Raw genomic sequence first — 26,205 nt, 5'->3', positions numbered from 1 at the left:
AAACCATCAAGAAAAGGATATGACAAAAGACTTGGAAAAAGACAATACACATAAAGAAAATAGTAATGATGAGATAAAAGAGGATGAAGAAAAAACAAAAGGAAAAAGATCAGGAAGACAAATTAAACATCCACTCCGCTTTGATGAAGAATTCGGTTATTACAGTATAAGTGTAAATTACTGTGATGCTACTGTTCCAGAAAATTTTCAGGAGGCGATGACAAGTGATGATTCAAAGAAATGGAAAGCAGCAATGAATTCCGAGATGGACAGTCTTGTGATAAACAATACATGGACACTTGTGAGCAAGCCTCCTAAAGACAAAAGGGTAATTGATGTGAAGTGGATATACAGAAAGAAGAGTGAAAGTGAATATAAAGCCAGGTTAGTGGTAAGAGGTTTTCAACAAACTGATTGTATTGATGACATTTATTCTCCTGTTGCTAAAATGCCGACTTTAAAGTTGCTACTGTCTTATTGCTGTCAAAATTCTTTAAATATTCATCAAATGGATGTAGAAACAGCATTTCTAAATGGTAAAGTTTTGTCTGAAGTTTATGTAAAACAGCCAATTGGTTATGAAGATGGTACTGATAGAGTTTATAAATTGAATAAGTCATTATATGGATTAAGGGAAAGTCCTCGAGCATGGTATGAATGTTTTAATGACTTTCTGACTACTCTTGATTTTTACAGGAGTAAATATGATTATTGCCTGTATGTTAAAAAGGAGAATGATTTGACAATTTACATTTTATTATTTGTTGATGACCTTTTGGTTTGCTGTAAAGATAAACAAGTTATTGTTGACATTAAAAACAAGTTATCTAATAAGTTTAGAATGAAGGATTTAGGTAGAGTAAAAAACTACATTGGTATTGATATTGAATATGACTATGAACAAGATAATATTTTAACCTTAAGTCAGAAATCTTATACAGTATTGAGTCTTTAGCTAAACGTTATAATATTGAAAATTCAAAATTGTATAAAACACCTATGGAAATAAATTTAAAACTGGAAAAGTCTAATGTAAATGAGGATGTAAAATATAGAAATTTGATAGGTGCACTTCTGTACATTAACTCTGGTACAAGACCAGATATATCTTTCAGTGTAAATTATCTGAGCTGATTTCAAAATTGTTACGATGAGAGACACTTTAAATATGCTTTGCGAGTCCTGAAGTACTTGTACTTGACAAAAGACCTTAAAAATTAAATTATTATAAGAATAATAATACTGATATCTTAGATTGTTTTGTGGATTCTGACTGGGCAGGAGATACTCTAGACAGGAAATCTACCACAGGATTTATAATTAGATTGTTTGGAAATGTAATCTTTTGGAAATTCAAAAAGCAGAATAGTGTAACAAAGTCTTCTACATTTGCAGAGTATATTGCATTATCAGAAGCTGCAACAGAAATAAATTTTCTAATTTGTCTAATAAATGAGGTTTTCATTAAAGTTTGTAAACTAATTAAGGTATATGAAGACAACTCAGGTGTAGTAGCCATTGCTAAATATGGAAACTTTACAAAAAACTCAAAACATATTGAAGTTCATTATCATTTTGTGCATGAGAATGTTAAGAAAGGAAAAATTGAAATTGTAAAAATAGAGTCAGAAAATAATATTGCTGATATTTTTACAAAGGCATTAGGAAATGTCAAATTCATTAAAAATAGAGAGATGCTAAATGTCAAAGAATAGAATATAAGATGTGTGAGATTAAGATAAGTTGTTAATAAAGCTGTCAAGTTGGCTGTTACTTTTCTTGTATTTAACATTTTTTGTGTTACAATATAAATGTAAGGAGGCATGTTAATTATTGTACATTTATATTGTTAATTCTTGTACATTTATATCTGGCAACACTGGTAAAGTTGTTAGTCGTCAGTTTCGTCTGGTTGAAAAGTTGTAAATAAGTTCTGTTAGTTATTAAAGTTAAGTATTAAAAGAATAAAACAAAAGAAAAGGTAATGCTTTATTTTTTGTCTTAACAATTGTAAAAAAATCTAAAGCTGGCTTGCCTGTGATTTGGAAGTCGAATTGTAAGGCTTGGGTGGCAGCTTCCCTTTTTGAGGACTGGTTTGGTCATCACTTCAGACCTGAAGTCGAACATTATTGCCAATCTAAACAAATTCCATTTAAAGTGATGCTAATAATCGACATTGCATCAGGTCATCCCCCTGCAACTTTAACTAATTTTGACCCACGTGTGAAAGTTGTATTTTTGCCACCAAATACAACCAGCTTGTTTCAACTGATTAATCAGGGAGTCATCAAAACATTTAAAGCTCATTACAGGAGACGATCATTTGCACATCTACATGAAGCCCAATAAAAATTATTTGTATGTATTTATATACGAAATTATACCCCAACTTACGCGAATTCAACTTACGCGGTTATCGCTCGGTCCCACCTATTGTATAAGTTTGAGGTATTACTGTATTCAATTCCATTATTATGAATTCAGTAGGTTATGCTACATCGGCTAGTATTTGACTAAGTACTAAAAGTTAGTAGTAGTTCAAAATAAATTTATTTGTACAATGTTTTCATTAGAATATAATATACCTGGAAGAGCTCTCAGATTAGAGTTAAGTAGATTTAAAATGTGTCCATTTTATATAAAGGAATATTTAATTCTTTCATAAAGATAAGAGATAGTGAGTTGTTACTTTCAAAGTTATTAGAAATATTATATCAAAAAATGTAAATTAATTCTCATGAAAATAATTGGGTTAGTCAATTATCTAATATCTTAAATAGATATGGCTTTTCTATAGGGCCACTTACGGATAGGAACAAGATGAGTGATTTACTTCATTCCCAATTGATCCAGAATGTTTTCAAGATATCCTCAGTACAGGATATAAATGAACTCAATAAGAAAAAAATCCAGAATGGTATAAAATTATTTCAAATTACCCACAAATTAATAGTTATTTGTTTTTGAATTTGTCTTTTAATATAAAAAAATTTTTATACAATTAAGATTAAACAGGAGCTGGTGATAAGAGTTATCACCAGCTCCTGTTTAATGTCATGTGACTTATCTAATGGTAATTGTTACAGATGTAATAATAAATGCTTGAAAATTCACATTTTTTGCTTATGTAAAGCTTGTGAATTACGTTACAATTATAACCTCAAAGAATTAAAAAATATTAAAGATGAGAGTATGTATACCTTTTTTTCACAGGTCAGAGGTCAAAACTATATATAATTTGTATAACTATTTTCAAAGTTTTACTGTTTTAGAGTGAAATATTGTACAATTATTAAAACTCTAATTGTCAATAATGGAAAAGTTGGTTTCTGTTAATAATTAAAATAAAAGAGGTCAACTAATTTAATTACTTTATAAAATGTTATGTACAAGTTAACTTGTTCTGAAAATTAAAAGAAAAAAATCTTAATATCATGATGCTTACACAAAGATTGTATACCCCAGATAGCATGGGAATAATCCTAATACAATAAAGTTTATTTGGAATTTGGAAGGAAAAAAAACTTAAATAATATAAAGGAGTGTTTTAAAAGTTAGAAAAAATGACCATAGTGGGAAAATAATTTCAATTATATGAAAATTTCCTTTTAACAATATTTTTTGGTGTTTGTTACTTGAAGTTCATCCCTAACTGAAATTTTTGAGCCTTATAAAAATTCATTCTGAGATCATCATCATAAATAAATTTTGTATTTTTTGAATGTCAAAAAGTCCATTAATGCTAAAAATAAAAATAATCATTTATGGAACCAAATTCAATTTTATTTCTATTAATCAACATATTGTATCAACCTTCGGAATTAGCACAAGGTTGCTGTTGAAAACAAATCATAAAACAACACTGAGTGAAAAAGTAGGTTTATTGACGCAACAGGATATGCATTTTGGGCTTAATGCCCTCTTCAGTCCTATTATATCAAACATATCGGTAAAAAATTATGTAAGATTTACAGAATGTATTAAAATATATTTAACATATGCGTACAAGTTTTTACAGTAAATATACCATATTTACTCGCATATAAGACAAGGTTTTTATTCATTTTTCACTGCTTCAAAAACCTGTCATCCTATATGCACAAACAAAGGATTCTTTGCATTTTTCCAATAATTTCTGTGAACCACGTATAAGTACTTCATGCTGTCATTATAGGTCTACAGTCTATTTATCGTAAGTTGATACCTACTGTAGACAAATTAAGATACACACCCCTTTGTTTATTGGTTTAACCCTACATCCATCAATTAAAAACCGCATTGCATCTTGTTGCATCTCATTCGTTCACAGAAAACAGTTTCTCATTATTTATAAAAACATTAATGAAATACAAGTCACTTATCAATGATTATAAATGTAGTTATTTTATATTAGTTAAATTGTTATTTTTAATGAATATTAGTGCATTCTGAATCATTAAAAATAAACTTGGTAAAAAATTAGAAAATTAAATGGAAAACAAAACCAAAACATAGTGAGCATGACCCTTCTGGTCATGGGTCTAGAAGGGTCATGCTCACTATGTTTTGGTTTTGTTTTCCATTTAACAGGTATTAAGGCAAACATGGTTGTTTGCCTTAATACGCTCATTTGATAATATTTTGTGATTAAACGAAATAAAATTAGCATTGTATTAATAAATCTAATTTTCTTTATTTTGATCTCTAAAGTCACACCTCATCCTATACGCAAGATTGTCTTATAACCAAGTAAATATGGTAATTACTTAGATTATTATAGTGATTGCTGGAATAACCAAATTATTATGTAAAACATAGATGAAATAAAATAAAACAGTAGGGCTAAAAAAATTTTGGTTAAACAATATGGAAAACATGGACTAGAATAATAAAAGCAAATATATTAAATATAAACATTAAGTAATTAGTTAAGAAATGAATTATTGTAAAATTAAAAGGGATACCTGTAAAATATGATATAATTCTGATAAAATGTTTAAAATAAACCAATTGTGACAGGCTAAAAGGTAAAGTGTGAGAGTATTCACTGTATTGTTATCAGAATACCTGATGTGTTGTACAACACAATGGAGGAGAGAGTGGAAGTACATCTGAAAATGGGCTCTTCTGTTTACTTAGTAATGGCTGCCAGATGTTATTGATGATAACTCCAGTGTTTAGATTCATTCTGTGTAAACAGAAACAAAATACCTTTTTTGCAGAGAAATACATATAATTGTAAAAAACAAATGTTTTCAGCCCAATTAACAGGCAATCTACAGGTTGAAAATGAAAATGAAACATAAATGTTCCATGAATAGAACATAAAAATTTTAAATCAAAAAATTTTATAAGAGATAAATAATGGAAGAGTATATAAAATTAAAATAAAACAAAAAATAACATAAATGTTCCAATGTACTAATTCTGGTCCAAGTTTCTAGTAAATTTCTTAACCATGAACTTCCATGCTGAAGGCAGGCTTTCGGCATCCCTCGTGTTTAAACAGCCTTCTCCTAGCCTACTTCTATATATTTCAATCTTCTCCGCCATCATTGCTAAAGTTGGGGAAGACAGAGGTTTGATGATTGTTGCCTCGTCCCATTTCACCTCAGAGCCTTGGGCCTGTGCCATTTGGGACAAAATCGTTGAATTAGATGCTTTTCTTATGACATATCTATGTTCTTTGAGCCTTACTCTCAAGTTTCTTGTGGTGACGCCAATATAATCTTTTTTAACATCCAGTTGTAAGTTCTCATAAGGAATCTTATACACCCCTGTTTTCTCCTCCCCTTTGATACTATCCTTATCATTTCTTAAGATCTTATACAAATTGGGGGCTCTTCTTATAGCCATTCTTGATTCTTTTCGACTAGCAATTTCTTTCTTAACACTATTCATACTACTATTATAAGTAAATTTCATGAGCCTAGTAGGAACATTACTTAAGGTTCTTTTTACTATGCCCCTTTCATACTTCTTAAGCATTCCTACAATTAGACTTTTTCTGTAACCCAGGGTCTAGGCAACCTGCAATACTCTATCAATCTCCTTCGCTCTGTCACCAACTCAGTCACAATATAAATAAGCTCTCCTTATTAATGCTCAGAAGGCTGCCATCTTACACTGATATGGATCTATGGATTGGGACGGTATATACAATGGGGTGTTTGTAGGTTTAATATAAATGCTTGTGACAGCCTTCCGAGTGTTAATATGTATTTCTCGGCAAAAAAGGTGTTTTGTTTCTGTTTATTTAATTGCCAAGCTCTTTTGATATCATTCTGTGTATTTTGTTTATTTTAATAACTTCTGTGTGTTCAAAAAATTTTCTTTTGATAATATATCTTTTCCTTTTTAAGAATTTTGACACTGTTGAGAGAGATTTCGTAGCCAGCTTGACTGCAGTGAGTGATGACTGCTAAGTTGGTGTAATCGTACTTCACAGCTCTTATATGCTCTTTTATATGGGTTTTTAACACACTACCAGTTTCGTCTATGTAATAGTGTTTTGGATGACACATACAAATGAAGCTGTAAACAAGATTATTATTTAATAAAGCATGAATATTACTATTAATTTGTTCTTTGATTTTTAAGAAATTTTTGATTTTATTGTGCTAAAATGATATTAAATGGTATTAGTATTCTTTGTATGTTTTCAAAAACCATAGGGGTATAATCTAATTTTCTGTAACTTATTTGTGCCTTTGGTTTTGGTCGACATATTGTGTGGTTGTGTAGCCATTTGTTGATAATTCTGTTTGAGTAGTTATTTAATTGAAAGGTGCGTAAAATATGATCTATTTCTATGTTTCGGTTTGTAGTATCACTTCTATGTGTTTTGATTTTATTGATATACATATTGAATATGTTCTTTTTAATATATATGGGTGTACAGGAGTAGAAATTGATTTACTTTACTAATGTTACAGGATTTTATATATATATACATACATATAAAATCCTGTGACATTGGTAAAGTAATCAATTTCTACTCCAGTACTTAATAAAACGTAATAACTTAATATATTATTTCTACTCCAGTAATAATAATACTATATATATATATTATTATATAATATATATGTTTTTACATGTTTCACCCATGTTTTAAATAACAATTTGGTTATTCCAGCAGTCACTATAATAATCTTAAGTAATTATATTTACTGTAAAAACTTGTACGCATATATATATAAATAAAAATGTAAATGTTCATTTGTTCAAAATCTTAAATCTCCAAAAGTTCTTCACCCATTGCTTTGAAATTTTGAAACAATGTTGCATTTGAATACGTGCATTTTTATATTATGTAGATGTCGAAATTCCCCTCCGCGTGGAAGAGGGACAAAATTAAAGCTTACCGTGAAGAACTGGGATTCTATTACACTATTTTAGATGTAGTTTTTTGCGTTTTTGATTGCATTTTAATAGGGTATGTCGATATGTAGATGTCGAAATTCCCCTCCGCGTGGAAAAGGGACAAAATTAAAGCTTACCGTGAAGAACTGGGATTCTATTACACTATTTTAGATGTAGTTTTTTGCGTTTTTGATTGCATTTTAATAGGGTATGTCGATATGTAGATGTCGAAATTCCCCTCCGCGTGGAAAAGGGACAAAATTAAAGCTTACCGTGAAGAACTGGGATTCTATTACACTATTTTAGATGTAGTTTTTTGCGTTTTTGATTGCATTTTAATAGGGTATGTCGAGAGAATGAACACTAAGAAGGGATTTTTCGAAATCCCCCCTCACAGGGAGTATTATACATTTATAATAGATACATTTTGAGCCACAGCAATGTGTGGCTGGGTACAGCTAGTGTTAAATATATTTTAATACATTCTGTAAATCTTGCATAATTTTTTACCAATATATTTGATATAATAAGACTGAAGAGAGGCATTAAGCCCGAAATGCATATCCTGTTGTCAATAAACCTACTTTTTCCACTCAAAGTTTTCCTGTACGATTTGTTCTCAACAGCAACCTTGTGTTAATTCCAAAGGAAATACATGTAATTGGGAGAACAGCAAGCAATAAAGTTCTAAGATATTGTATCGAGTTTATAATTTTATATGCTATTCTACGATGATGAAAACACATGTTTAAATTAAAGCATTCTTTTAATCTATAATATTTATTGGACTCAATTTTGAGTTTGAAGTCGAACAAATTTATTAAACATGGTTTCAAAGACAACATAACTATAATATTTATTCTTTTGTTTTCTTCTTACATAAAATGTAAAATTACGAATAAATTATATTTTTCTTTCCCTTCTGACTTTTGGATAATATAACTTCAATTTTTAAAAAACAAGCCAATAATGACTATAAAGTTTTAAAAAAAGAGTTTAAAAAGGTATAAAAAAGAAAATAATTTGCAGAGAAAAAACTTTTATTTACATTATTACTAACAAGCTTCCCAAATGCATTTTGCCTACGGTCTCTTCAGTGGGGCTTACATCACAAAATCTACGTTCTAACAGTCAACTCATTGAAGAGCCACTTATATGGTTAACAAAAATTCCCAGCATTCCGCTGTTAACATTCCGGTATTTAAATTAACATTATTGTTCTGCATAATTATAGCGAAGTGTTCTTTTACCTTTCGCTTTACATTATTTTTTTCCCTAAAAATTATTTTTAATTTATTAATATTTATCTGACTATTATTACTATTACAATGTTGGAAGACAGGAGAATTACTCATTTTCAACCTTACGGCAGCCAAATGTTCCGACAGTCTGATCTTTAATCTTCGTTTTGTTTCACCGACGTAATCTTCAGATATCATCTACGAGAAGAAACCACTTTAAAAACACTTCAACTGAGGAAATCCATCAGAAAAGATATTTGTAGAGAAGATGTGTGGAAGATAGAGAGATTAATTTTGAAATCAGTCATTAGAAAGAAAGGTAAATCTATTGGATTTATATCAAAGCAAATTAAGTCTCTTAAAAAAGATTTAAATCAAAATTTAATTTTAGATTCTTATAAAAATAAAAATTATATAAAAAATAAAAATACTAAATTGTTTAAATTATTTGGTTATCCATTACAAGAAGAAAGTGTTGAATGGCAGAAAAATCTGATCCTTAACTTATCATCGAAAGAAATACCAGAGGATTATATGCGGTTCTTATCATACGGAGCTGGTATGAATTTTCCTTTTTCTAGTGGAATAATAAATACTATTGCAGATATTGAAGATGCAATTTTTCACTGTAACCTTCAAAAAGAAGAAAAAGACGAAATTAGAATTAAAATTTGTGAAGATTTAAAAAACTTGAAATCAAGAAAGGGCGCATTCAGGATCAAAGAGCAAGACATTATATAGGTAAATACAATAGAATTAATAAATTTATGAAAAAACATCATTTGTCTTTATTAAAAGCAGATAAATCAAATCAAATAGTGATTATGGATTTATATGAATTAGAGAATAGAAACAAAAAATAATATCTGAAGGAAGTTTTAAAAAATTGGAAAAAGATCCGTTTAATGAAATACAAAGAACATGAACAAGAAAATTGAAGAAATTTGTAAAAAAAAGGTTATATCCAGGCGAATCAAAGTAAAGAAATACTCTCAAAGAAAAACGTAAGAATTCCTAAATTAACTGTCAGAATTAAAACACACAAACAAAATAAATGTAGACCAATCATAGACTTTAGATTCACATTATTATATAATCTAGAAATATTTATTAAAAAGATATTACAGGATATACAAATTTCAAAATATGCAGTTAAAAATACTGATGATTTAATTACAAAATTGCAAAAAGGTGTAATCTTGCCTAATTATAAATTGATGAGTTTGGATATAGCATCTATGTACCCTTCTATTACTAAAGATATGATTTTGAGTAGTCTACGTAAGTATGGTGTCCCTGATTATTTAAAGGATTTAATTATTTTCACATTAGATAATAATTATTTTACAATGAAGGAAAAGAATTTTTATCGACAAACAAAAGGTATTTCGATGGGTTCCGTAACAGGACCAAAACTAGCAGAAATTTATATGCTGGATGTGGACATGATTTTATCAACGGGTCTGGCTCTCAACTCTCAGCTGGAGTCTAAAATCATGATTTTATCACCGTTAAATGGAGTTATGTTTTTTGCAAGGTACGATGATGATATTTTGATAGTGTACGATAGTATAGTAACAACAAACTTACAAATTTTGGAACAAGCTAATAAAATTAATTTGAATATTAAATTTACTCAAGAGCATGAATTAAATAATCAATTAAGTTATTTAGATATAACAATTAAAAGATTTGAAGATCATTTGGAATACTGTAAATTTGAAAAACCGTGTAATACGAGAAAAGTAATTAATTATAGATCATACTGTCCTTTAAATCAAAAATATAATGTATACCTGATGGAAATAACAAAGATTTTTTCTAGAACAACAAATATAGATAAAAGAAAAGAAGAAATTGAAGATACACATAAGAAATACATCTTAAATGGATATCCAAAAAGATTACTAAATGATTGGTTCCACAGATTTTTAAGAAACAGGTTTAAAGTTAAACGTTGTCAAGAAATAATAAAGTATGTATCATTTCCGTATATAAAAGGTATTTATGAAAAATATAATAACTTCTTTAATCATAAATTAATTAGATTGGCTCCATCCTTAAATAACAGGTTATCAAATATGATGATCATCAGAAATAATGCTAAAGATATATTAGAAGAAGAAGGTGTTGTTTATCGGATAGAATGCACGTGTAACAATCCTAGTTTTTACGTCGGTGAAACAAAACGAAGATTAAGGATCAGACTGTCGGAACATTTGGCTGCCGTAAGGTTGAAAATGAGTAATTCTCCTGTCTTCCAACATTGTAATAGTAATAATAGTCAGATAAATATTAATAAATTAAAAATAATTTTTAGGGAAAAAAATAATGTAAAGCGAAAGGTAAAAGAACACTTCGCTATAATTATGCAGAACAATAATGTTAATTTAAATACCGGAATGTTAACAGCGGAATGCTGGGAATTTTTGTTAACCATATAAGTGGCTCTTCAATGAGTTGACTGTTAGAACGTAGATTTTGTGCTGTAAGCCCCACTGAAGAGACCGTAGGCAAAATGCATTTGGGAAGCTTGTTAGTAATAATGTAAATAAAAGTTTTTTCTCTGCAAATTATTTTCTTTTTTATACCTTTTTAAACTCTTTTTTTAAAACTTTATAGTCATTATTGGCTTGTTTTTTAAAAATTGAAGTTATATTATCCAAAAGTCAGAAGGGAAAGAAAAATATAATTTATTCGTAATTTTACATTTTACGTAAGAAGAAAACAAAAGAAAAAATTTCTGACTCCATTAAATTTTTATAACCTTTTTTTGGAATATAATATTTATGTTAACTTATCAGTTTAGTATTGCATGGCAAATTGTATGGTAGGTCTACTTAGGTGTATGATTTAATTTGAATTTTTCAAACTATGTAGTAATAATTATTAATCAGTTCATAAATTACAGATTTATTTTGTGCAGGGAAAATTTTGGGTCCCAAAGACATTCCGCACGCCGTTTTGTAAGTTGCACCATAACGCATTACTTCTTGCCACCCGCAGACGGCCGCACTCGATTTACCTTATTGCAAACAAAAAATCGAGTCGGCCATGAAGGCGAATTCCCGGACTTTCTGAATTTTTTGACAATTTTCGAACGCCACTTCTCCGCTCTCGGAGCAGTCTGGCTCCGTCTCCCCTCTTGGACGCGGCGACGGATCCGAACGTCGAACGTCTCTCGCCGCCCGGCGCAAGACAAGAGACGATCCAGAGACGGGGCAAAGACAACCCGTACCATCGGCCACGTCCGCGCACGCGGTCTCGACCCCAAATTTTTTACCAAAACGGGGGCACGGCCCACGCCAGAGATTACCGTCTGGCAAACCACTGCCGCCCGCCACGGAGGCATCTTCCTCGGACGGGGTAGAACCCGGACGAAATTCACGCAACAGAGAATGACGGGCAAAGGATTTCCCGGGAGGTGGGAAGCATTAAAAACGGGGGAATATTCGGTAAGGGAGCGGGGAAAAGAGAACAGCGCACGTTAGGCACGGGCGATTAAAAAGCGGCTTACCTGTAAACGGGACTCTTCTGATTCATTTTCGCGTCAGGTAAAGTAGAAGCAAAGGAGTCGGGAACGAGCGAACAGACTGCAAGAAAGAAATTAAAAAGCGTTAGTCGCGGTCAGAGCAAATAATTCGTTCTTCGGCCTTGACACAAATTGGCGCTTGGACGTTTCGCACTTAAACGTTTGGCTGCAGCCTCCGTTTTCCTTCCAATAAATTTGACGTCCGGAGCACGCGCCCACACTTTGTTTACATCCGTCGTTACCGTCGGATCAAACACCACTCGCCATTGGTCGGCTGCCAAACGGACGAATGGCGCGGCCCGACGCCATTTAATAGACTGATCTACCGACTTACCCAGGAAGACGGCGAAAGGACGACGGACGTCCGAGGCGAAAGTTATTCCGGCAAATCCGCTGGAGACTCGGACGCGTCGAACGCCCGGACCGGATTTTTCGCTCCACCTGGCGGACGAAATCCTCGATGCCGACGAGGTGGCCGACCTTTTTCCCCGGAGACGTCGGTGGAAATCTTAAGAAGTTCGGGCGACGGTTTCTAAAACAAAAGAAACCGAGCGGAAAAAGTAAGAGGAAAGAGACGAAAGAATGGAAACGAGGTGGTGGGATTCGGTCGGCCGCCGAACGCTACAGGTAGCGCTCACTTTGTCATTTACGTCCAAGTTGACCGCTTTTTAACAATTCCCGACTTTTGCAGAGATTAAGTTTTTGTCAATAATGTGTATAAACTTAAGTCTTATGTTTAAGATTTGTAAATGTTAAATTCTATTCCGCTTTCATTTGCAAATCGCTTCAATTTTACCAAAGAATCGACGCGACATTTAGGATTTTCGTGTCTTTTGCTAGCTTTAGTCAAATTATTTAAATGGTCAAAGCCATTCTTATTCCACACATTTATTTTATTTGAAAATAGTAAGGCAAGGCCAGAGTCGGTAGATTAACTGGTCTTTCGACTAATAGTTCAAACTTAGCTAGAGACAATATTTGCCGCTAGTCGGCGCCACTGTTAGCAGGAGATCGTTGTTCTTGCTAGGTATATACTGAAGTCAGTGATTTTGACCTATAATAATTGTTTTTTTAGNTTCTTGTTTATCTGGCAGATTATTTTCCGACAATACTTCGCTAACCTTTTACATTATTCTTTTTAACAATTATCGGGATGCTTTATTCTTTTAAGGTTTAGCGATTCCTAACTGGGTTGTGGGGTCTTCCCCCCCCCCTTTTTCTCGGTGCGGACTTACTTTTATCCGCTTGGGAAGCGCAAGTGTGCGCGAGTTTTTCTACGGCGCTTTTCTTTCGTCGGTGAGTTGGTTTTTCTTCTATTTTTAAGTTACTAAAGGTGAATGGTGAGGAAACCCTCGTCTTAACTAAACATAAGCCCCAAACAAAATATAATGAAAGCAAAATAAAAGTAAAATAAAAATAAAGTTCAGACTTGGTTCCTTACAGTACTACACATAGTAAGGAATAGCATCATGGTAAAAATGTGGTTTTTTTAAATAAAAATGGATATAATTTGCTATGCATGCTAGCTCTTCATTTTTTGAACTGCTTCAGTCTACATAACTGATTGAAATTTATATTCTTGTCAATAACAGCATTAAAAATGGTTTGATATGATTACTTTAAGGTTATATTAGTTTTAAATGTTATATTATTTATTTAATTAAATGGTTAGATCATGATCTGTTTTCTTATGATCATTATAAGCAGATATTATGTAACAAACAATGAGTTTTTGTTTCCATGTGCAAATTTTTGCAATAAAATGTTACACACAATTAAAATTTGAAAGGTACATTTTATAGATGTACCAAAGGGAATAGAAGAAATCATGAAATAATAAATACTGTGAATAAAATACAAAGTTAATCTTTTTTTATTAACACTGTTTATATCAATTTTATTACTTTAGTAGTAAACTTGATGAACTGGCAATAATTTTTACATGTTTTATACTTTTCTCTTATGTTTCAGAGGGATGGATAATAAACTGAAAGTGCATCTTTCTAATAAAATCACTGTTTAGTTGGTGTAATTTTTTTATATATTGCATAAAATGCCTAATGAGCTTCATTGTAAGCCTCACTCTGTTCATTTTATATTGTTATAGAATTTTAAAGTAGATTAAGTATTTAGTTATTCAATTGTAGAGTTGAATGAATCTCTTATTACTCTACTTTAAATAAAGATAGATACTATGTATTCAAATGATAATCACTAAATCAGGAATTTCAGTAAATAAAATTATTTTGGATGTTATGACATTAATTTACACAAAAGTGACTCTAAAATAATAAACAAATTTATAATCAAAGATATTCAAATAAATTTCATAAAATTTATATTATATTTCAGAGGAGATGGATGAAATGAAAAAAGTTGACTTTTACAGACACTGTTTAAATCAAAGGATGAAGAGGATAAAATTTTGTCGGAATTAATGTCTCTTCAGTACATTTGTTGTATTAAATCGATTTATTATTGCTTATTCTGAAATTGTGTCATTTTTTTTTTCTTTTGTCACAACTAGGTGCATAGACAGACACTGGGCGTTTTTGACATCGATCTTTATTTGGGAATATATTGTGGGCCGAGACGCGTTTCGGGCATATGTCCTCCTCCTGCCAGCTACATAATAAATGTGAAGACCCAACCGAGGTCCGAATCATGTAAATCGCGATATTCCTATGATTAAATAATAATGATAGATTAAAAATGAGAGGGGGAGGAAAATCCCTTAATCTAAACAACGCGGCACAAAATGTAGACAACGAGTCTCGGATGACTCGAACACGTGTTAAACGAACTGTCGATGTCAGAGTGAAAAGTTATAAATCAGAGACAAGTGGTCATATGCGGGTAGAACTTTGACCCCCGCGCTCATAAACAGTCAATCTAGGGAAACAATTTCTGAAAAGAGGGAAAGATTTAAGAGAGATAAATCATTGCATATGATCGTTCGAGTACCCAGATGACAGAAATCGCGAGTAACGGAGTTGAATTATGAGCGCGAGTCTTGCAATTTTGTCAACAATCGACAGAACGGCGTCGAGCAGACACCTGGAATCGGACCTTTCCCGTGACCTGAGGTGGTCTCGATTTTCCCCAAAACAAAAGAGAGACCAAGCGAGAAAGGGGACGAGGGGCCAATCAGAAGTCCGAATAGTGGGAGGAAAAACTATAAAAATCGGAAAATCAAGGTCAAGGGGGCTCTCCTCCGACTCCACGAAAGGTAAATGACTTCTATTGTGGTGTGTCGTCGCAAAAGAACTGTGGATTCCGTGGCTTCTATCTTCCGATCGTCCACCTAGATCAGCGACAGCATCTCGTCCGCCCCGGGGCTACGACCGACGCCGAAGTTCTCACTTCTCCGCATCTTCAAGAGAAGAATCTAGTGAAGGACTGTTGATTGCCTATGTAAGCATATATGTTAACAAATAAACGGCTTTCTTGTGTAAAACACTTGTTGTCATTTGCCTCCTCCGTCACCGCCCACATACAATTTTCCCTTAGGTCCATCCTGACGCGGGATTAATAGATCCCACCTAGGAGACGGCAACCTTACACAGGTGCCGTGAAGTGGGTTTCAAGCCCCCTATCTCCCCCGAGTCGGCCATCTTACTTAAAGCACGAATGTGAATTTTTCAAATTACAAAATGTTTCATATTATGATAGGTTACAACATAACACCACCTTACAGGATATGTAAAAAAATTGTAACTAGTATACATCTTGTTTAAAATTACTTATATTTATGGTTTAAAATTTTTACAGTTAAAATTTCCTGCATTTTCACTGAGCTGCACTTACATCTCTCTTGTGATGTTCGTGTTTACAAGGTTATTCTTAATCTCTTTGCCATGATAAAAGAAAACTTTCTTAAAACATTTATACAATAAAATAATCTTTCTATTATTATTATTGTTGTGTTTAGTGGGTTATACTCGGTACACACCAGTGGCTGTGTACTATTCCGGACCAGAGTCAAGGCATAGCAACAAAAACTAAAATTAAATAAGTGTCAGTGTCAGTATTCAGGAATTTCATTACAATATTACGTGTATTCAATATTGTGACCTTCTGTAGTATGGTGTATGTATTTCTATTCAATTGTAATGTTTCCAGGCTTTTGTGTAGTGTGTGTGGTATCACACCTGTACAGGAGAGAACAACAGGTACAATAAGCACCCTTTCCATCCTCCACAGGTGCCTTATTTCCTGTGTGAGTTCTGTGTACTTGCTAATTTTTTCAGTGCATTTGTTTTGTACATTGTGAGTGTTTGAAATGGCTATGTCTATAATGTATGTGATTTTATTGTGTTTGTCAATGAGTGTGATGTCTGGTCTGTTGTGGTAAATTGTTTTATCTGTGATTATGGCTCTGTCGTAGTACATTTTGTGCGTGTTGTTTTCCAATACTGTGTGTGGAATATACTTGTAGTATGGTTCGTGGATGTCTACCAATTTGTGTTTCTTTGCAAGCTCTTGTTGTATTATATTTGCTACTTGATTGTGTCTATGTAAGTAATCTGTCTGTGCCAAGAGCTTGCAACCAGAAGTGATGTGTTGTATAGTTTCTGGCATGAGGATAACATTTAATCTACTTTGGTATTCTTTAATTAATCTTTGCTTTATTTGTGTATGTTCTGTTAGTTTGGCCTGTTGGAACCCTAAATACTTGTAGACCTCACCCTCTTCCATAGATTTAATAACGTCTCCATTTCCAATCTTTTTTCTTCAGGATTCCTTTTTCTATGTGAAATGTTTTGCATTTGTTTTGGCCAAACTCCATTAGTATGTCCTTGGTGTATGAATGTGTGATTTGTAGGAGTTGATGAAGTTGTTTGTGTGGATGCATAAAGTTTTATGTCGTCCATGTACATCAGATGTGACAGTGTAAATTGTGTTGTTTTTTCATGTCTGATATTGTAATCATGTTGCGTGTTGTTTAGCATGTTGGATAATGGGTTCAGGGCTAGGCAGAACCAGAGAGGACTCAAGGAATCTCCTTGAAAAATTCCTCGCCTAATGAATATTTCCTTTGTATGGAAGTGTTACTAACCCTGAGATGTAGTGTTGTTCTCCAGTGCTGCATAGTGTTTTGGAAGAATGCAATGAGTGATGATGTACTTTGTACATGTGTAGAATATGTAGCAGCCAACTGTGTGGAACACTGTCAAATGCTTTTCTGTAGTCTATATATGCGATGTGTATGTTTCTGTGTTGTTTGTATGCTTGCCGTAAAATGACTGAATCTATGAGTAACTGTTCTTTGCATCCCCTGTGATTTCTATATCAAATTTTTTGTTCCAAAACTATTATAAAAATGATGGAGTCAGACTGTTTCTATTCTTCTTACGTAATTGTAAAATACACGAAAAAATAATTTGTCTTTTCTCTTCTGACTTATGGATATTTTATAACTTCAAAGAAATTTTTTTACAACATTAATCTTTTTTATTCGTTGTTGAAACAAAGTTAAAAAAAAGGTAAAAAAAGAGATGAACTTGCAAAGAGAACCTTTATTTGCCTTAATTAATAAACTTCCTAAATGCGTTTCACCTTCAAATGTTTGGCATGTGTAGAAGCACTTTTGGAGTTTTTGAATAGAGTAAACCCAATGTTAGCACAGCACGGTAATGAGGTTGCAGAGATGGTTAATCTAGTATGTTGCGAATCCTTTTTCGTTTTTGAAGGCCAAACATATAAACAAAATAGAGGGGTCCCAATGGGAAGCCCAATTTCAGGGCTCCTATGCGAGCTTGTCGTTAGAAAACTAGAAAGAAAAATACTGAGTAGCTTTGAAAGAAATATTGTATACTACAAGAGATATGTAGATGATGTATTCATTTTATGGAAAAACAATCGAGCAATTACTGAATTCGTAGATAGAGTTAACGATAACGAAGAAGGCCTTAGGTTGAAGCTAGAGCAAAAAAGCTCTATGAAGGTACTGTACATTTCTTAGACATTAGTATCATATTTAGGAGAGGACGTATATCCACCAACGTATTCATTAAACCAACACATAGTCCACTATATATCCCTGCAAACTCTAATGACCCTTATAGGTATAAAATAGCAGCGTTTCGAGCATTGGTTAGGAGGGCCTTTATATACTGTGAAAGCGTTATAGACCGGGATGCAGAGCTAGAAAGAATTATGCAATTGGCAGGAACATTGGGTTACAAGAGGAATGTGATTAAGGGAATTATCAGAAAATTAGAGGATAATAAAGATATAAAAAAAGCACAAGGTCCCTCTAAATACACGAAATTTACATACAACAAACATTTAGGAGGAGTTATGAAAGAAATCACAAATATGAAGGATGCAAAGATGGTCTTAAAAAGAGCCCCGAATTTATACAGAATACTTAGAAACGATAAAGGGGTAGTTAGAAAAGAAAATAAGGCGGGTGTGTACAAGATTCCCTACGAGAACCAGCTTTTAGGAATTAAGAAAGAATATGTAGGGGTTACAACTACATACCCTACATATTTTCAGAAGGCGGGTGTGTACAAGATTCCCTACGAGAACCAGCTTTTAGGAATTAAGAAAGAATATGTAGGGGTTACAACTAGGAACCTAGGTTTAAGGATCAAAGAACACCAATATGATATCAGAAAAGGTTCTAATGCGACAGTTTTGGCCCAGATGGCGCAGGCAGAAGGTTCATTGGTACATTGGGATAAAGCCGAAATCCTGAAGCAGATACACTCGCCGGCATTGGCAAGAACAGCTGAAAAAATAGAAATCTATAGAAGCAAACTTGAAGAAAAATATATTAATGCAAGAGATGCGGAGGGTCTTCCTTCCGCTTGGAAGTTTGCGGTTAAAAGCTTAAAAAAAGCGCAGGAAATTTAGTATGAAATAATAAGCTCTATATAGTTAGGCAGACGATATTATTTAGTAATGATATTATGTTATTTATTTTGAANTGTGATTAAGGTCAGCATTTGGTGTCCCTCCAAATTGTGGTGTTAAGTAAGAAAGCGGCAACTAACGAGCGACGATTTTACTACATACATTTGGTATAAAAGTATTCAAAATTTAATTAATTATAGCAGTGTTAAACTGTTCAACAGGCTTTGACATACAGTTTAAATTGATTTGTTGCATTATAATTACCCTTAATCGCAAGCGGATGAATCAATTTTTATTGGTGATGATCCTAATCCCACTTTACCCTTTTACAGTACGCAATAGGGCAACATCGACCATGCTGACGATACCTGTGCTCAGTATTCTAATCGCCTTCTTGTCGTAGCCCAACGTAGCTGCATCAGTGACAGTGCCTAGTTAAAGGCGTTCAAGAAAATGACCGCCAAAGAATCGGGACCCCAGGTGACCCTAGTCACTCAATGTGCCAGATTTCAGTTGAAGTTTCATCATCTCTTCTTCCAACTGTTACTTTTCGTTGGGCCCGCTCGCTGTTCTAAACAATATTAAAAATTAATCAGGAGGACATTCAACCCGGACCAAACACGAGGTCACTACAGGTCAGACTTATCACTCTGTGCCTCCCAGAAGGGGTTTCAATTGGTGTGGAGCGCCGTAGCCCTGTCTACATCTACAATATACATATTATATATTATATATATATATATACATACAATAAAGCGAACTGTAATGCACTGTGATGTCATAAACTAGTCACCATGCTTAGTTTGTACGTAGCAAGAGGAAGAACTAAAGCACACTTCTTAAATTTGCTCTTGTACATATCATTTTTACATTCACCAAATTCCTTTTATTTTATTTTAAATGTTTTTCTCCTCATATTTTACTTCTTTTTGTGTGTGGTTCCTAGTCATCGATAAGGGACTTTTAAAAGAATACTAACCGTAAAAAAGCAAAAAAAAAAAGAAAAAGAAAAAAAATAATAATAGGGGTGCCGTGAATTTTGTTTAATAATTTCAGTGTGCCACCAGACAAAAAAGTTTGAGAAACACTGCTTTAACCTAACTTTAAAACATTAGAAAAACTAAAGTTTAGTAGTGTTTACTTGTATATCGACAAAATTTGCTAAAAACGTTTACTATTTTTAAATGAAATAATTCTTCTTGACTAGTGCCAGCCTCATAATTCTTTTTCAATTGTATAACGTAGCCTACACTTTTTTCTGTAACTGTTAATTTAAAGTATTTTAAATTAAGAAGGTCTCGTGGGCGTGCCAAGTGAAGTTATGCGAAAAATGAAGACCGAGGATGCGGAGAGAAGTGCGCTGAGGGATATTATCTGAGTTAAGAGACAAAGTGGAGGGCGGTGAAGTTTGGCAGAAAAATTGACGGAAGCGCTTTTAGTGGCAGAAAAGAATAAACTCCATGTGGTTGCCCAATGTTCAAGGTGGTCCAGAGCTAATTGAGCTTTGCGAGCTGCTTGAGAAGGCCTTGTACTCGAAGTGAGAATGTATAGATCGTCCGCGTAAAGGACGGCAGTGACATTGGGGGGAGAGCGGTCCAAAGGTNATTTAGAATTTAATTTTAAAAAAATAAATTGGATGAGAGATGATTTACTAATATAAAGGAGTGCTGCCCAAAAGTCAATTAACCAAAGTTATAGTTTAAATAATAATAAAAAAATTGTTTTGGAACAGCTGAATTTTATTTCCAAGTAAATCAAATTGACTTTTGAGTCACCTTGTACAATACGACCCATTTGCATTTGGTAAAAAATTAATTTAATTTAAAACCTGTCAAAAACGGAAACCTTCCAAACCGGAAGAGATATTCGATACCGCTATATTCCGCTATACACAGGTTTAACTGTATTCATTCTTTTTTAGTAGTGTTTAGCTCGAAACCATACATTCAATTTGCATTAGTTAAAAGTTTAAACTAGTTACAAAAGTTTTTGCCATATAATCATGTTAGAAAAATCTAATTATTTAAATTTAACTCCTAAATCTGTTTTTTTTTTTCTAACTTTAAAAACCTCGTTATAGCAACATGAATATTTATTAGTTATGGTTTTTAAAATTAAATCAGAAGTGGAAAAATTAAATAAAACTTTATACATATATTTTTTAAAGATAAAGAAATTTATTTTTATAGCACAAATAAGATATATATATTTATTTTAAGTGATAATGTCCTTAGTCATTTGATCCTAATAAGATTGATTGGTTAAAGATATATATAACAACCGACAAAGTAATATATAGGGCCTATATATTATATATATAACTTAAAAAGAAATATAAAATTTAAAAAGAAAAATAAACAAATTTTATAATTAAAAAGTTTTTTTAAAAATATAAATTACGTTAATACAGAGCATATATATAACTTAACATTATGATGCATTCAATAAGATATAAAATTCTTTAAATAATTTACTTAAAATATTTTACAATTTATACATATTTCTATCTTAAAAACACTAAAGCGATTTAATATTTATTGAAAGAGTTGTACAATCTTATTTTATTATCCATTAAAACTTTAGTAGATATAAAGTACAATAATTTTAATTTAATATTGTGAATAATATTCTCGAGAAAAAATTTATTTGAATAAAAAATAAAATAAATTCATAAATATTAAATATAATTTCTGTAAGAAACTTTTCTTAGCAAAATAATCAAATATATTTTGAATTATTTATGTTTATTTTCTAGAAGGAATATATACATATATTCTAAGGAATATTATGTATGTCTGTTAAGAAATAATGATTATTTTGTATTTCAAGTTGATATTAATCTATTCGGATGCTTAAAGTAAATAAAGTGTGGTAGGTCATACACTTATAAATTTTTATCAAAGCAAGCTTTATTCATCTGCTGTGTAGCCAAATAAAATTATAGCTATAGTGCGTATTCTTAATCGTAAAACAATTGTAAAACTAAATATTAAATTTAATTTTAGTTTAGTTTTAAAGTAAAGGAATTAAATTTTTCTAATTTATCCGAATTTATAAAACTTTTAAATCTATAGACAGGAATTTAATAGAGGAGAATAAGACAACAGTCAGATATATCAATGTTGACGGACTGATAACAGCCGCATCGTTTTAAATATTAATTGAAGTCTAAAGGAGGCATTCGTAAAGCATTTATAGTACATAAAACTATTTAAGAGTGTTCACATGAAATAGACCCACCAGTGCCCGAGTGGATAAAATCACTAAACACAGTTAGACGTGGGTTCGCGCCTGGTTAACAGGCTAGACTCATGGAGTTTACCGGATTTTTTCACGTATGTTACACCTAAATAGGGGCCAGTTTTTCATAGGCATCCTCCCTCGGCAGGTCGCCCACGTGTCGCATTTCCGTATATAAATAAACCAATTATAAAAGCAGTGATAACTATTGTTTTATCTTAGACTTTTATTGCTGTAGTTGATCTGTTGACATGGTTGGTTAGTTCATACGACATGTAGTTGAATTACTTCTCTCGGCCTTACTTGTTCAAGTAATTGTTCAATAGATGAGAAAAACAATGCTGATAAAAATTTTAATAATTTATGAAAGGTTAGGCTTATTTCTTTGTAAACGATGGTTTATACCATCACTTTAATTAAATAAGTTTTTTCCGATTCATCCTATCTGTATAGTACCCTATTGGGATTTTTTCTCCACCTCATTCCTTCTTTCTTCCTTCCTTTCAGCCTAAACCTTTAAGTAGGTTCTACCTCTACTAATAATAATAGCAAAATTGAAATAATTCGCTTTAAATCACTCTTACGAATAATAATTTCTTGTAATTTACGTTTTCTTTTAATAAAAAAGGACAGTAATTTTTAAAATTTATACTAGCCTGCTCGGCTTCATAAAATATAATTTATTATTAATTAATATATTTTGCTCGTTAATTATCATTACATTAATAAAATATGTGCTATATTTTATGTATTACTTTATTAAAGTTAGTAGGAATTGCAAATACGAAACGACCATAAAACAATAAAAATAAATTTATTCCTCAATTTGAATTACCATAATTTTATTGTAAGAATATAATTGAATTTTTTTTATAATTACATTTTTATACATAATATATAATGTTATATATTGTGTACGTAATATATAACCTAGTTGCTATATAGTTGAGATGGAGAAACACACCACACACACATAAACACAACTAAAACACTTGGGTATAATAAAAATTAATTTTTATTTAATTATTTTTATGCTCGAATAGCCATCTTTTGTATTTTACAACAGATAAGATAGCTCATAGAGTAATATTCCCTACCTAGACATGCATTATAAACTTTCTTCTATATCCTTTCTTTTATAATGTTAACTTACAATTTTTCCATTTTCAAAAGATGAACTTTACAGAAAGAAAGGAGTTTTCTCTCTTCCTATATAATAAAAGATTTCGTGAGACATGTTTACAACAGCACAAAACACAGTTACTTATTTACAATTTTGTTCTTCAATTCCGAAACATATGAAATATTAAAATGATTTGGAAAGAGAAAAGGATGTAGAGTAAAATAAAAAATATCATTTATATGAATTTCTATATTCAGTCACTCCCAGAAAATTGAATAAAAAATATTAAAGTTAATATAAAATTCATATTAACGAAGAAAACTTTGAAGATGACAATTATTTCTTTAGTACAATCTTCTATAATTTACACCGTTCAAGATATAAAACAGAGCTTCTCATACACATAAATTAAACAAGATTAGGGCCTCGCTCTCCGAAGGGCCTCCATAAACAATTCGTACCTATTGTCAATTATTGCTTGATGTAGGGAAAGAGATTTCATATATTATAGCTTAGGGCCAAAATAATGTAAATTAATCCATACATAGAAGATACGTCAGTTGTATAAAATTTAATATTTATAATTAAATTTAAAATAAGAAAAGATTTCTTATATCTTCACCTTTAAAAATTACAATATATAAGGAAAAAAAAGAGGATGAGAAGTCTAAGAAGGATGAGAAGTCTAAGAAGGCCGAGTAGGATGAGAAGTCTAAGAAGAGAATTGAAACAGTAGTGAAGAGGACATCGATACTGGAATTCAATAAAACAAGTTTGTATTGACAATATGAAAATAAAAATTACAATAATAAGGGAATTGATGATCTTTTACCACGAAAATATTTGTTCGATAACTCTATTGGCCATCCTACAGTGTTTAGTAAAGTATTTGAAAATAACACTTGTTAATATTATAGAGGGATTTAGGCGAAAGAAGATTTGGACTTACATAAAAATATGATTTTATCAGAGAAAAAAGATTAGTGCTGGGTAATATTCCAATGATAATCTTCTTACTGGAAATTCTCTCTATATTATTTGCAATTCTTAATTCTGGATATAAAAGTATCCAAGTGCAGTAAATCCCAATTAATATCAAGATTCAATTCCAGATTTTCTTAAAATATGTGATGTACTTCCATCTTTAAAATATTTATTTAATTTTGACTGTAGGGAGTGACACAAAAGTTAATTAACCGTGGAACATCCAAAAAATACATGCATAATCTATATATTTGTGTTGGGTATATTGTGTCCATGTATAAATGCAAAATACAATGTTTTGTGTTTTCACGATGCTTGTAAAGTTGAATCATGTAGTATACTTGTAAGTAATTTGTGTATTGAACAAGAAGAATCTAAATTTAAACAATATAAAAGTAACTACAGATGTAATTAAATCAATTGTATTTTTTAATGATGTTTTTGCCAAGTTTTGCAAAACACGATGGAATCTTGACATAGTAAACTCTCAATAGAGTAATCCTCTGAGAGTTCTCTACATATTAATAAACTCTGAAATTCTCAAAGAACTCTCAAATCTAACTTATTTACCATATCAAAAAAAAAGTCCAGTTTAAGGGTCAAGTTTAATTTTTATATAATTAAATTAATTTTATAGAAATAATAAAATTTATATTATATTACCACATGTGAATATATTAAGAACAAACAAGTGTTAACGTAATAAATTTAATAATATAAAATGACTAGAATACTCTTATTCGTGTCATGTTTTCTAAAGAGAATTAAAATATACATTTCATATAAAAAATATAAATAAGAAACTCACTTCGCAACAAATAAGTATTTCGAATATACAGTACATAAGTATTTATGTATGCATTTGACCATCACACATTTGAATTTTTTTGAAGTATGAATAAGAAAACATTGGCATTTCAAAGTATTTCAACAAATAAATAAATATCGAATCGTATAATTAAGATTAAAAAAATAAAAATATCATAATTAACATCTTCCTTAATTATAAAAGTTGAGATTTAATCCCCAGATAGACGAGGTCTGCAGACATATTTTCCACGACCGAGTCAGGAAGGCCCTAAATTCAGTCTTCTATGTAAACGCTTGACACGAAAGTAATATAAAAATCAATTTTTATCTCTTGCTAAACATTAGTTTTTCTGTTTTATTAATTTTTATTCGTATATTTTATAGTAGGGCCTTATATTTGTGAGTGATTTAATCTATCTCATTCCAGCTCATGGTATAGATTCGGCGAACTTGATTGTATTCCGACCTTTGTGCCAGGATTATCCTGAATTGTTGTGTCCTGAGTTATAATAAACGAAGCTTCTTCCCTCCACTAAATAATAATAAATTTAAAAATATAAAGACTAACCTATACTCTCGTAACATGAGGTTTTAGTTTAACTGTAAATCCGGACTGCCATGGAATCAGATAACAATTTTAAATATTTTTTTTTATAAGAGTTTTATTATTTGCTTGAAAGAATATTCTATAACATTTTTTATATATTACATGAAATATTGTTTAAAGTAAATATAATCCATAATAAGAATTCTACATCGCGATATTGAAAAAGTATTGATTCAATAAAAGTAATATTTATTTTTTTTAAATATTCTAAAACAAATTCTAAAAACGAAAAGTAGAATTTCTGACTGAAGAAAAATAATATAAAACAAAATAAAAAAGCTGACAAGGGATCTTGCTCGACTTTCCCAGCACTCGAATAGGAGGACATTTGGAACAGGTGGTCGGTGTTCGCGCCTGGCCAACTAGCTGACCACGTGGAATTTTCTGGGTTTTCTTCACTTAATAACACCTAAATATGGACAGTTTCCAACAAAAGACTTCTCGACAGAATGTTCATTGT

The 26,205-nt window shown here is 31.4% G+C and overlaps 3 protein-coding genes across 4 annotated transcripts in view; 1 reads left to right on the top strand and 2 right to left on the bottom strand.

Annotated features, from left to right (window-relative positions):
* LOC111619488 (kelch-like protein 5) overlaps positions 1-13,034 on the bottom strand; it is a 165,653-nt gene extending 152,619 nt beyond the window's left edge. The window contains exons 1-2 of the mRNA XM_023361217.1: positions 12,452-13,034; positions 12,103-12,178 (exon numbers count right to left, since the gene is read on the bottom strand). Of these exons, the coding sequence (XP_023216985.1) occupies positions 12,103-12,128 (26 nt within the window). The 5' untranslated portion in view covers positions 12,129-12,178; positions 12,452-13,034. The remainder of the gene's footprint in view (positions 1-12,102; positions 12,179-12,451) is intronic.
* Positions 10,323-11,057, top strand: LOC111619505. 2 transcript variants are annotated; one of them, XM_023361232.1, is made up of 2 exons: positions 10,323-10,560; positions 10,657-11,057. In XM_023361232.1, exons 1-2 carry the CDS (start codon positions 10,385-10,387, stop codon positions 11,027-11,029), a joined length of 549 nt encoding a protein of 182 aa, XP_023217000.1. In that variant the 5' UTR covers positions 10,323-10,384; the 3' UTR covers positions 11,030-11,057. The 2 variants fall into 2 exon arrangements, with proteins under 2 accessions (XP_023217000.1, XP_023216999.1); XM_023361231.1 differs by having other exon boundaries at positions 10,633-11,057.
* Positions 13,035-25,556: 12,522 nt separating the features above from the next.
* Positions 25,557-26,205, bottom strand: part of LOC111619487 (guanylate cyclase 32E-like) — a 157,460-nt gene continuing 156,811 nt past the window's right edge. The window contains exon 11 of the mRNA XM_023361216.1: positions 25,557-25,670. Coding sequence (XP_023216984.1) covers positions 25,557-25,670 — 114 coding nt within the window. The remainder of the gene's footprint in view (positions 25,671-26,205) is intronic.

Source organism: Centruroides sculpturatus, unplaced genomic scaffold (assembly GCF_000671375.1).
Source record: "Centruroides sculpturatus isolate CEXI.00-Female unplaced genomic scaffold, Cexi_2.0 scaffold185, whole genome shotgun sequence".
In the NCBI taxonomy this organism is placed as follows: Eukaryota; Metazoa; Arthropoda; class Arachnida; order Scorpiones; family Buthidae; genus Centruroides; species Centruroides sculpturatus.
The sequence above is the reverse complement of the archived record's forward strand: the minus strand, read 5'-3'. Positions and strand labels throughout refer to the sequence as shown.